At 55.8% G+C, this 13,492-nt stretch overlaps 2 protein-coding genes across 2 annotated transcripts; one reads left to right on the forward strand and one right to left on the reverse strand.

The window, feature by feature from the left end:
- The first annotated feature begins 623 nt into the window (after positions 1-623).
- On the forward strand, positions 624-1,933 carry LOC542243 (class I acidic chitinase). The gene is given in 2 exon segments (XM_008646875.3): positions 624-1,232; positions 1,235-1,933. Coding segments are annotated over 2 exon segments (1,065 nt in total). The 5' UTR covers positions 624-832; the 3' UTR covers positions 1,900-1,933.
- Positions 1,934-2,023: 90 nt separating this feature from the next.
- Positions 2,024-3,310, reverse strand: LOC103626469 (NAC domain-containing protein 22). The gene has a single exon (XM_008646874.4). It carries the CDS (start codon positions 3,293-3,295, stop codon positions 2,357-2,359), a length of 939 nt encoding a protein of 312 aa, XP_008645096.1. The 5' UTR covers positions 3,296-3,310; the 3' UTR covers positions 2,024-2,356.
- Between the last annotated feature and the right edge of the window lie 10,182 nt (positions 3,311-13,492).

Consider the following 13,492-nt stretch of genomic DNA (forward strand, 5'->3'; position numbering starts at 1 on the left):
TTAGGTTTCGCCTATTCACCCTCCCTCTAGGCGACTTTCAGTGTCGTCCTTGATGTTGCCGTCGGGGATGTCGACGGCGTAGGACTCGAGCACGACGATGCAGATCCCGAGGCCCGCGAGCTCGAAGATGGTGGTGACGGAGCAGTAGTTTCGGAGCCGGTGCTCGCCTCGGTGATGGAGAAGCCGAACACCCTGGCGGCGTCGTTGAGGTGGTCCAGGCGCTCGGTGCTGGTGCTGGTGGGGAGGCCCGAGATGACGCACACCTTGCAGAAGGCCTTGGCGAACTCGTCAGGCTCCTAGTGGGCGAAGGAGGGCAGGTCTCGCACCCGGGCGAATCGGCGGTCCGCCTTGTCCAGCAGCGACCAGAACTGCTCGGTAGTCCACCCGTCGCTGCTAGGACCGCCCTGGCCGTGCTGCTGCGGCGGCTGGGAGGAGGGAGGCCGCCCCGGGGGAGAAGGATGAGCCTCCTAGGGGGCGGTGGCTGGTCCTAGGGCTGGCGGCGGCTGAGGGGTGGGTGGCGGCTATGGGTGGGAGGAAGAAGAAACACTAACCTAGTCTGATACCATGTAGGATAGTGAAATGATTTAATCTATTGCATAGAGAAGGGGTTATAATATATAAACTCAACTCTAACCCTAATGGACCGGTAGCTCAACAGTGGTGCCCACACACTTACACACATCTCCTCTAACACTGGGTATCCAAACAAACAAGTGTATGAGACCGTCCAGCGTGCCAACCTGCTTCTCCTCTGCAGCCGGTTGCCTGTACTGTATATAAGAGGGCACGCTCTCGCTCCGCTTGTGGCACGCAGCAGCAACCAGCAGAGTCCATGATGAGAGCACTGGCACTTGCGTCCGTGTTGGCCGCGGCGCTCGCCGTGTCCGCTCGAGCTGCGCAGTGCGGCGATGGCGCCGACGGGAAGCTCTGCCCGGACTGCCTCTGCTGCAGCAAGTGGGGCTACTGTGGCTCCACCTCCGACTACTGCGGAGACGGTTGCCAGAGTCAGTGCGACGGCTGCGGCGGGGGCGGCACCCCTCCCCCTCCTCCTCCTTCTCCTTCTCCCCCTCCTCCCCCTCCCACCCCCACCCCCACCCCTGGCCCCCCGAGCGGCGGTGGCGTGGCGTCCATTATCACAGAAGATCTCTTCGAGAGGATGCTGAAGCACCGCAACGAACCTGACTGCAAAGCTCGGGGCTTCTACACGTACGACGCCTTCATCACGGCGGCGGACGCGTTCCGGGCTTCGGCACCACGGGCAGCACGGAGGTCCAGAAGCGCGAGCTCGCCGCGTTCTTGGGGCAGACGGGGCATGAGACCACGGGCGGCTGGCCGAACGCGCCCGACGGCGCCTTCACCTGGGGCTACTGCTACAAGGAGGAGAACGGCGCCACCGCCGACTACTGCGACATGACGGGCGAGTACGCCCAGTGGCCGTGCGTCGCCGGCAAGAAGTACTTCGGCCGCGGGCCCATCCAGCTCTCCTACAACTACAACTACGGGCCGGCCGGGGAGGACGCGACCATCGCCCAGGACCTGCTGAGCAACCCGGAGCTGGTGGCGTCGGACGCCGTCATCTCCTTCAAGACGGCCATCTGGTTCTGGATGACGGCGCAGCCGCCCAAGCCGTCGTGCCACGACGTGGCCACCGAGCAGTGGACCCCCTCGGCCGCCGACAAGGCCGCGGGGAGGCTTCCGGGCTACGGCGTCATCACCAACATCATCAACGGCATCGAGTGCGGCAAAGGCTACAACGAGAAGGTGGCCAACCGGACCTTCTTCTACACCAGCTACTGCGACATCCTTGGCATCAGCTACGGCGACAACTTGGACTGCTACAACCAGAGGCCCTTCAACAGCGCATCCCTTGCTGGAACCGCTGCTCACGCTGAAGCGTAAATAATTAAACTAAATTAAGCGATGGGGGCGATAATAATATGTTGTGATGGGACTATGGGAGTCGATCAGATGAGCTGTGCAGAATCCGTGCTATATCGGATTTGCATTGCTCATGGAATAAATCAAATCAAATCAAAATAAACGGTGTTCAACGATCGGCACATTATAAGTTAGTATATCGTTAATATGATTGGAGTCATCCACGAGAAGCTGCTGATCCATGGCGCCCTCTCTCTAGCTCGCTCCCATGGAAGAACGAAGAAGATAGGTAAAGGTCCCGAGTCCCGAGCAGGGAGATAAGGTGGAGAGATCCTTGGGCTGCCGCGGTGCGTGCCCGCGCTTGGTAGCTCTTGGGCCGTGCGGCCCAGCGCGCGGCGCACGGGCATCAGTTGGGCCGACGACTGTGAGCGTGGGCCTTCGCTTTACATATAAAGCTGTTGGATTGTGTGGATTTTGGTTAGAAGTTGAGGACGCTGGCGTAGTAGGCAGACCACCAGCTCTCCATCCGTGGGCTCCGCAGCTGCGTCAGGAAGGGGTCCTGCTGCTGCTGATTCTTCGCCGCCTCCTCTCTCTTCATGCTCATCGCAGCTGACGGTGAGAGCGAGACGCCGCCCACGGGCACCATCACGATCTCCGACGACGACATGGAGTCGGCGGGGGAGCCGGTGCTGTGGGACGCGGACGGCGTGGCGGTGGCGCGCGCGAGCTCCTCCATGGCCACCCGCTGCTCCAGCTCCTTGAGCGACACGGCCTTGCGGTAGACCTTGCACAGCACCACGTCCACCTGCGGCACGCGCGCGTCGCTGCTAGCGTCGGCAGCGTCGGGGAGGCGGTACTCGTTCATGACCCAGTCCGTCTTGGTGCCCCGCGGCGCGCGGCCCTCGTAGTAGACGAGCGTCTTCTTGAGCCCGATGAGGCGCTTGGGGTCGGCGGCGCACCGCACGGCGCGGTCCGACCCCGTGGCCTTCCAGAACCCGCGCTCCGTGGTGCGGCTAGGCCGGCCGCCGGAGCCGGGCTGCTGCTTGGCCGCCCGCCCGCCGCCGTCGCGGGGCACGAAGAAGTACCACTCGCGCTCGCCAACGACGCGCGCCAGGCTCGGCAGCTCCCAGGGGTCGTGCCGGTACAGGTGCACCGTGGGGATGATGTCGAACTTGAGCTTCCTCCCGCGCGCCGCCTGCTTCAGGTAGAACTCCAGCAGCTCCTCCTCCGTCGGGTGGAACCGGAACCCCGGCAGATCCAGCTGATGCTGCTGCTCCGCCGCCATGATGGATGGATGGATCGATGTTGATGGATATAGATGAGGGTGCTGGTCGATAATGGGGGAAAGAGCTGAGTTCCCTCTGCATATATAGGCCGGCGGGGAGGAGACTCTGGGGCATGGGGGAGGAGGAGACATGACATGATGGCGTCATGGCGAGCGAGTGATGCGCTCTTTCCCAGTCTTCTCTTGCGTCGTACTAGCTGACTTTTATTGTTACTGCCCTAATTCTCAAGGCAGTGTCGTCATCTCTAGATCTACGTTGAATTCTTTCTTCACTACTGGCTAGCTTAGTGCTGATTATTTTACAGATACATGTAGTTCCTGCTGGTTAATTATATTTCTTGTACGATCTATGTAATATGATAATAATATTCGTCCAGACAAGTATATAACTGATAATTGGTTCTACCAACACACAAAATGAATTAAAACAACTCGTGAACATATAAGATGGGACCTCCGATCTCTGCACTTCACTACTGATGAATAAACAAACATATCAGTTCTAGGTTGAGGGGAGGTAGGACTAGTTATTGTTAGGACGATGTCCTTTGACCTGGAATAGAACTGAGCCAAGGGGCAGGCCCGAGCCTAGTGGGTGTGCAGCCTGTTCAGGGAAACAGCCCCCCCCCCCCCCCCCCCCCCCCGAGTTCCAAGGACCTTCACTTCTAGCACATTAGGCTAATAAATCAACTAATCTCTAAGTAAATCTTCATCTCATGAGTCAAATCAGTTGTCTGTATGGTGTTTTTGTCTTTGATCACGACTACATCTCCATTTTAACATGAATGTCATTCAAGATTTCATTTTAAAGAATAACACTAACAAAATAATATTATCCAAGTAAAATTATACAATACAAAATTGAATAGACAGTTAGACACAATCACACAACTCTTAATATAACCTTTTTATCATATTATTATAGCCTATATTAGTATAATTCTACTTTATAGATTGATATTCTGGAATGTTGTACAAGGTCTTAGATTTTGCTGGCCCAGCCCTGCCAAGGGGAGTCCTCCATGCTCCCACGCGCTGAAACCTAGCCCACACCAATAACCGGAATTGCCCCAATCATGGACTCCATGCAGTGGCGGAGGACGCATAAAAATTAAGGTATGGTTGGAATATGTCACAAGAATTGCCATGCCACTTATCACAATATACTCATAAATAATCACTGCCCAAAAATCCTAGACCATTCATTCAATCATACCCCTTACATTCACCATCAGTTGGCTAAGGCAGTACCAATAAGCGTTGTGCTGAGACATTCTTGATCGATATTGCATCAAACAGCTTGCGCGAAGCAGGTAACAATGCCATTCGACGCCATGAGGTTTTAAGTGCCATTTCATCCGACACCCTCTGAGCATCACACACGTGCACGTGCATGCTAGCAGGACAGTTTTCATGCACAGGTTCCCTTTGGTGATTGCGTTAGCGATCTCCCGGCATCGAGCATTCGACGAAGATCATGTAGTTCATGTCGTATATGTTGCGGAAGGGCATCGTGTGGAACAACTCCCTAACCTCGCGCAAGCGGTTGAGATCCTGAACGTGGGCGGCGGCGGCCGGTGAAGGTGGCATCATGGCCTGGTCCTTAGCAGCCATCATGGGCGCAGGCATGGTCGCGCGGAACCGCGACCCACAAAGCGAAGGTCATCGGCTCGTCATGGAGCTGGCTGCGCTCAACAGACTACGGTTGATGGGACGGGTCTGGGGCTCAGCGCGTCGCTCAAGATGTCCGACTAGAGCGGAGGCAGGCTGCAAGCACGATCGTGCAGAGCTGAACCACCGAGAGGTGGCAAAGAAGAGAGTCGTCCAGACGAGACCACTAGGCAGATGCAGTGGAGGAGAGCGGACTAGGAGTTCTGGATCTAAGGTATGGCGTGAGCCATACCTGGCCATATCGGAAGCTCCGCCACTGACTCCATGGTGTCGACGACGTCCCCCATGAGAGGCCGGACTAAGGAGTCCCCCATTGTGACCAACAACACCGAGCAAGTACAGAACCAAGGAGGAGGAGGAGGAGGAGGATGAGAAGATGCCCCAACCGAGAACTAGTGAGGAGGAAGAGGCACTCCAAACAAAGGTGGAGCATCGGCGGCGAACGCCGCTGCCATTTGTTGACGTCACTCTCAACGCTGGTCAAGAAGGTATGCCTTAGATTTATCCTCTGAATGCCGATCAAGAAGGTATGCATCACAGAGGTTAGATCAGATTGGTTTGTAGGGACTTAGTGAGATCCTGGTTATCTTTAGAATCTATATGTTATACCTTTCTGTTCGACTTTGAGTGCCGCTTTGGCCAACGTTGTATTTTGCACTGTCGTTGTCCCACCATCTTGTCTCTATTCGACGTAATCTTGTCCTACGTGTATGGTTAGTCGGTGGCTTCTCTCGGAGCCTGACACCAGTGTAGTTGTTGGCTCTCTGTAGACGTCATGTGTTAGGGCATTTCCGGTCTAGAGAAGAGCAAAGGAGATTGTGTCCTCTAGGAACCATGGTGGCTAGTGTTTATGGAGGTAGGAAGCGTTGTCTTCCATGCTGACCCATGCCATCATGTGGTGTTTCTCGTGACCGCCCCTGTGATCAGAGCACGATCAAACCGTTTGGGAAGAAGAACATATCCGGTGCACATGACATTTATACATATTCTTTCCATTCTATTCCTATTATGTACGAAATTTGAAGTTCCAATTCGTTATATTTTTTTAGCTATAATAAAAAAGAGAACATTTTAGCCGATTTTCTAATTTAAACATGTCGAAAATTTTATCCTTTTTATTACAGCTAATGCATAATGAATTTGAACTTAAAATTTTGTATATAATTAGAGTAAAATTGATAGAATATGTATGAAATTTTTATTTTTTTATAAACTTTGTTAGTTTATGTGAATCATACCTACAGCTCATGTGCACCCGATACGTTTTCTAAGAAGGGGATTCTAATAGTGTGTTTGGTTTGAGAAATGAAGTGATCCATCTTTTTCTCACTTCTCACTTTTTTATTTGGTTTGTGGAATAGAATGGGTTGATCTATCACCACCCCATTCCTCATAAGCTAATAATTAGTATATACATGAGGAGTGGGTTGATTCCACCAAAATTGATGAAATGAACTTATAATGCATTACCTCATAAAGCATAGAGTGACTCTACAAACTAAACATACCATAAATCGGTCATCTTGACCGAGCCAGTTGTAAGCCTCAAAGTAGTCTGAGACGACTTGGTCCATTGCTGGTGGCACACACGAACCAATAATGAATTCAGAGTAACGCGTCTGCACTGCGTTTAGATTGGGCACCCGTAGCTTTCTCAAAGGATACGGACTAGAATCATGTCTGACTGACTGTACGTTTTAACTACATACCTACTGTATACATACTTAAACTTCAGTAGTCCAGGACGCATCATGCATGGAGATGGAGGAGGGAAGATACAAGCAAGCAAAGAAAGCGGAGGCTATTTAGACAATTGCAATTTATAGAGACAAAAATAGCAGACGAACAGCCGAAAACGCTTTTCCAGGAGAAAGACGGACGGACGGAGCGTTTTGACGAGCTGCTGACAGTTGAATTCCTTGCATTGCGTGCCAGTCAGGCGTGGCCATGACTCTCACAGGAAATCCCAGCTAGGCTCGTCAGGACACTACCGGCATTGCATTGCATTGCATTGCATTCCATTCCATTCCATTCCATGGTGGTGCTGCATCTATCTTGGCATCCAAGCCTGTCTTCTGTCGTCCCTCTGAACAGAAAGAAAGCCGCGTGTTGGACCCGTTCCCAAGTGCTGAAACGATTCTCCTTTTTTGACGGAAACCCCCAAATAAAACATTCTAACAGGAAATCATTGCGCTGCATAGAATAGAATTTTGTCAGTTAAAGGTGACTGATGGTTGGCTAAAGTGGCCGCAGTTTTCAGGCACCTTTTTCTCTATAATCTGCACCTTTATATTATTTTAATTTAACCAGCACCTTCCTATGAAACAACCTCAGTCTCAGGTTGCAGTCAGGGAGATAGCAAGTGCCGTAGGTGGCTGTACTAACTGATTGTGTTTCTAGTGTCTGATTGACAGAATTCAGCAGTCACTCCAGATCTGAGCCCCAGAAAAAAAATATCTCCTGTGAGTCTGCAGCCATATCTGAACAGCTCTATTAATTTATGTATCTCAGGTATTACGATTTAATACTGTCATAGAGAGTCTTGAGAATAAAGAGATTGATTTGAAGGGTTGTCAATTTACTTGGTCAAATAATTTAGATCCACCAACTTTCGAAAAACTGGATAGAGTTTTTATGAGCATCGATTGGGAACTCAAATTCCCTAATGCCACTGTCGAAACGCTTCATAGATCCCGCTCGGACCATACGCCATTGTTACTTAATGGCACGATTACATCTCAGTTTAGCACTTAATCTCTGTTTAAATTTAAGTTAGGATGACTCATTAGGGATGGGTTCCATGATATGGTTGCATTAATTTGGCAGCAACACATGAGGGGTACCACGACAATGGAGAAATGGCAAGGCAAAATTAGATCCTTGCGCCAGCACCTTCGGGGCTAGATCAAGAATACATCTGGAGCTCTTAGAAAAGAAAAGTCTCAACTTATTCTTAAGATTGATGAGTTGGACAAAAAGACGGAGACTTCTCAGCTCTCACCTAATGAGCTAACAATTAAAATTTATATGGATGAAAGACTTACTACCATCTTAAGAGAAGAGGAAATCCGTCTCTTCCAAAGGGCGAAAGTTAAACACCTTCTTGAAGGGGACAGTAACACTAAATATTTTCAGTTAATTTCCAATGGCAAACATCAAAAGCAAAAATTTATAGACTCGAGGACTATGAGGATATCTGTATAAAAGAAGATCTCAAGCACCACATCACCAAGTACTATAAATGCTTGTTCGGGAAGCCGGAGCAAAACGCGGTAACTATGGAGGAATCAATTACTCATGATACCCTCTAGGTTTCAGTTTCCGAAAACGCAATTCTAACTGCACCATTCACAGTGGATGAGGTTCGTAAGGTTGTTTTCAACATGGAACACACCAAAGCTCCGGGTTCACATGGTTTCCTAGCAGAATTTTATTAGGTATGTTGGAGTATATGGTGTTAGGCCCATGTGGCCCGTGTAAAGACTATATTACTACCCTCTAGGGTTAGCCCAATAATCAATCTACTGTTCCTTACATGGTATCAACGAGCTAGGGTTTCCTCCCTCCCTTCCCCCTCCAGCCGCCACCTCCCTGCAGGCGCCGCCAGCCGCCACTCTCCTCTTGCGCGCGCCCATCGCCGCGCTGCCCCTGCTCGCGACTGTCGCGCCGGCGCGCCTCCCCGCGCGCGCCTCCTCCCCTGCTCGCGTCTATCGCGCGGGCGCGCTCCCCGCACGCGCCTCCTCTGCGCCGGCGTCCTGCCCGTCCGCGCGCCGCGTGCTGCGGCGAGCCTCCAGCGGGCGCACCGTGTCGCGCTGCCTTCCACGCGCGCCGAGCCGCGCCGTCTTTCCTCTACCGCGGGCGCGCCGCCTTACCCTCGCGTCGGCAGGCGGCCGAGCCCTGCACCCGCGCCTAGTCTGCACCCGCGCCCAGTCAGCGCGCGTTGTGCGCTCGACGCTGCGTCCGAAGCCCCGCCTCCTCCCATGGCTGGCGAGCAGCGGCCACTCTCCCCTTCCACCTTCCCTCCCCTGTCCTCCTGGGCGCGGGCCGCCTCCCCTGGCGGACGCGCCGCCGCCGGGGGTGCTGTTACAGGGGCTTGGGGGTTTCCAGTTCCCGCCTCCCCTGCGCTCGGGTCGGCGTGGGGGGCGGGGCCCCGCGACGCCAGTGGGACCCTCCTCACCGCTGCGAGGACCGCCATGGCCCTTGCTGCTGTGGCGGATGTGGTTCCCATGGGGGTTGCTAGTCAGGCGGACCCTCCCCCGCCAGTTCCCCCGTCGCTGGTTGGCAATCCACCTCCGGTCGTTGATCAGCCGCCTCCTCCACCGGTCGCCCACCAGGGATATACTATCGCCGCCCTCACTGCTGCCCGTGCGGAGCACGCGGCGCGGCAGACCCGTTTGCGGGAAGCGGCCCTCGTGTGGGAGCGTGAGCGCGAGGCCGCCGACGCTATCGCTGCTCAGATTGCCGCGGCGGAATAGCTCCTCGCCTCTCCTGCGGCCCACGACGGTGGGGCCACCTTCTCTGACACTATGGGCGGTGTGTACGGCGTCCCGACCGCATCGACCGTCGGAACCGGGCCCTGCACCATCCCCCGGTGCTTTGGCATGACCCGGCTGACCCGCTCGTGGCTCAGCTCCACCTTCAGGCTGGGAGTGTCCAGAACATTCGCCTCGTGGTTCATGTCGTCCTGGATCCCGACTCGCCGTCCTACACACGCTGGCGGGACTTACTCCTACTCACCCTTCGCCGCTACGCTCTGGATGACCACGTCCTCTGCGACCCTACCGGCGTGGCGCCGATTGCCACATGGGTGCGCCTCGACAGCATCGTGCTCACCTGGATCGTGGGGACGATCTCTGGTGACCTCCACAGCCTCCTCCGGAACCTCCCTCACGCTCGGGCTGTTTGGCTTGCCATCGAGGGCCAGTTCCTGGGCAACGCCGAGGCCCGGGCTCTCTGTCTTGACGCAACTTTCCGCACCTTCGTCCAAGGGGACCTCAGCGTCAGTGAGTACTGCCGCAAGATGAAGACCATGGTGGACTCCCTTGGCGATCTGGGCTGCCCCGTGGAGGACCGCAACCTTGTCCTCAACGTCCTCCGCGGCCTCAGCGATCGCTACACCCACCTCCGGTCGTTGATCATGCGCCAACGCCCCTTCCCTACCTTCCTTCAGGTCCGCGACGACCTCGCCCTGGAGGAGATCACTCTAGGTGCTCAGGCTGCATCGATCTCCGGCCCGGGGTCCTCGTCCTCCTCGACAGCACTGGCCGCTTTCACCCCGCACCATCCACATACTCCGTCACAGTCTGCCCTTGGCCATCGTCCTCCCGGGCCGAGCATGGGCGGCGGGGGTCGAGGCGGTGGCGATGGGGGCAGTGGTGGTCGTCGTCGCCGTGGTGGCCGCGGTGGCGGCGGTGGTGGTGGTTCCGGCGGTGGTGCCCGTGGCAACGCACCGGCACTAGGACCCCAGCAGGGTGCGCCTTGGCCCACTTTCCACCACCCGTGGTCAGGGCGCATATCCATGTGGCCGTTCTAGGGGCCAGGTTCTGCGGGTCGTCCCCCGGCGGCCTTGTTCGCTGGTGCATAGCCGGGGTTTGCCGTCGCCTCTCCGTCGCCCTGGACTCCATCGGCTGCCGCTTCGTCGTGGCCCACGCCGCCGGCTACTCCACCGTCCGGGCTGGTTGGTTGGGACGCGGCCGCCCTGGCTGCCTTCTAGACTCCCACTATGACTCCGTCGATGGGTCCCGAGTGGATCGCGGACACCGGTGCTACCTACCGCACCACTCCCGACCCTGGTATACTCACCTCTGTTCGCCCTCCTTCTTCCTCTCTTCCTTCGTCCATCATGGTGGCGAATGGCTCGTGTCTTCCTGTCACATCTGTGGGTGCCGCTGGCCCTCCTGGCTCTTTTCGCATTCCCGATGTTCTTGTTGCTCCTTCTTTGGTCCACAATCTTCTTTCTATTCGTCGTTTTACTGCTGATAATTCTTGTTCTGTCGAGTTTGACTCTTCTGGTCTTACTGTGAAGGACTCGGTAACTCGGCGCCCCCTTCTCAGATGTGACAACACCGACCCCCTCTACACCCTTCGGCTTCCGCACGCCACACCTTCTTCGTCTTCGTCACCTGACATCGCTGCTGTTTTTGCTGCCACCACGTCTTCTACCACCTGGCATCGTCGCCTTGGTCACCCCGGACGTGATGTCTTGATGCAACTTACTCGTAGTGCCACTATCCCATGTACTAGATCACATGATGAGCACCTTTTTCATGCGTGCCAGTTAGGTCGCCATGTTCGTCTTCCTTTTTCTTCTTCCTCGCATGCTACTCATGCCTCTGATCTTGTACACTGCGATTTGTGGACTTCACCTATTACCAGTATGTCAGGCTACAAATACTATCTTGTGGTACTTGATGATTTTTCTCATTATGTGTGGACTTTTCCTTTGCATGCCAAGTCTGAGACTTTCCCCGCCCTTCGCCACTTCTTCACCTGGGTGTCCACTCAGTTTGGCCTCACCATTAAGGCTGTTTAGTGTGACAATGGTCGGGAGTTCGATAACTCCATCTCCCGCGACTTCTTTCTCTCCCACGGGATGCAGTTGTGGATGTCTTGCCCGTATACCTCTTCCCAGAACGGTAAGGCTGAGCGCATGATCCGCACGACCAACGACACCATCCACACTCTTCTTCTCCAGGCGCATCTTCTGGCCCATTTCTGGGCCAAGGCCCTCCACACCTCTACCTACCTCCTCAACCGTCTCCCTTCCACTGCGTGCCCGATCCCCACTCCCCACCAGGCACTCTTCGGTTCCCCACTGCGCTATGACCACCTTCGTGTCTTCGGGTGTGCTTGCTACCCGAACACCGCTACCACTGCTCCTCACAAGCTAGCACCCTGTTCCAACCTCTGTGTGTTTCTCGGGTACTCCCCGGACCACAAGGGCTACCGCTGCTTTGACCTCTCCTCTCGCCGGGTCCTCATCTCTCGCCATGTGGTGTTTGATGAGTCTGCATTTCTCTACTCCTCCACCACCACACCACCCTCCTCCGACCCTGCTCTTGACCTCTTCACTCTCTTTACGACTGACGTGGTGGTCGAGCCACCTATCCTTCCTCTCTCTGCAGGTCCTCGCTCACCGCCTGTCGGTCATACTCCCGGCCCGGTGCCTTGCTCGGGTCCAGTGGTGTCGCCTACGGTGGTGTCACCTCTCCGCGGAGCCCCATCTTCGATCGCCCCCGGGCCGAGCGGGGGTGGTGGGACTGCACCGCCTAAGGGGCCACCGATATCAACCCCTCCGGCTCGCTTCGCCTAGCCGGTGTGGGTCTACTAGCGCCGCCTGCCGCCGCCGGGGTTCGCACCTCCACCACCGCCGTCGTCGCTAGGGACACCTACACCTCCGTCGCAGCCACCCGCGGCACGTGTCGAGACGCCGGTGTACCACCCACCGCTCCTTCACCGTGACCCGCGGCACGTCCACCCGATGGTGACACGGCACGCGGCTGGTACCCTGCCGCCCCGAGTCCTGGCGGCCACGACCGGAGACTCGCAGGTTTCTCCGGTACCCTCCTCTGTCTGCACTGCCCTACTGGACCCCCACTGGCGTCGGGCGATGGAGGAGGAGTACGCGGCGCTCGTCGCCAACCAGACGTGGGATCTGCTGCCCCATCCGCCCGGCACCAACGTCGTCACCGGCAAGTGGATCTGGACGCACAAGCGGCGGGCCGATGGTACCCTGGAGCGGTACAAGGCTCGCTGGGTCCTTCGGGGCTTCACTCAGCGCCCCGAAGTCGACTACGATGAGACCTTCAGCCCGGTTGTGAAGCCGGCCACCGCCCGCATGGTGCTCTCGCTGGCCCTTACTCGCTTCTGGCTAGTTCACCAGTTCGACGTCAAGAACGCCTTCCTGCACGGCGCCCTCACCGAGACCGTCTACTACTGTCAGCCGGTGGGGTTCGTGGACTCCTCACGCCCCGACATGGTGTGCTGGCTCAACAGGTCCCTCTACGGCCTCAAGCAGGCCCCCGGGCGTTGCACTCCAGACTGGCTACGTTCCTGGTGACCCTGGGCTTCGTGGAGGCCAAGTCAGACACGTCTCTGTTCGTCCACCATCATAGAGCAGGGACTGCCTACTTGCTTCTCTACGTGGATGACATTGTCCTCACCGCCTCCAGTCAATCACTTCTTCACCGCCTTGTCGATGCGCTTCAGCGGGAGTTTCCGGTCAAGGATCTGGGCGTGCTTCACCATTTCCTAGGGGTCACTGCTGAGGCTCGTCCCTCTGGACTCCTACTTCACCAGCGGCAGTACACTCATGACATTCTGGAGCGGGCCAAGATGATTGACTGCAGGCCCTGCTCTACCCCAGTTGACACGCAGGCGAAGCTCTTTGAGGCCCAGGGTGACCCAGTCGAGGACCCCGCCGGGTACAGGAGTCTAGCTGGTGCCCTTTAGTACCTCACCTTCACCAGGCCGGACATCTCCTACGCCGTGCAGCAGGTCTGTCTCCATATGCACGACCCCCGGGAGCCCCACCTCACGGCTCTCAAGCGCCTCTAAAAGGGAAATGTGCCCATGGGCCATTTATAAAGTGTTTTGGTGATTAAGTGCCCAACACATATTCTCTAAGTGTTAATTTGTGTCAAAGATTGAAGAAGTGCA

This window comes from Zea mays, chromosome 5 (genome assembly GCF_902167145.1).
Source record: "Zea mays cultivar B73 chromosome 5, Zm-B73-REFERENCE-NAM-5.0, whole genome shotgun sequence".
NCBI lineage: Eukaryota > Viridiplantae > Streptophyta > Magnoliopsida > Poales > Poaceae > Zea > Zea mays.

Excerpts from the sequence above, each read along its gene's own strand:
- LOC103626469 (XM_008646874.4), bottom strand. The coding sequence starts at position 3,295 with ATGTCTCCTCCTCCCCCATGCCCCAGAGTCTCCTCCCCGCCGGCCTAT.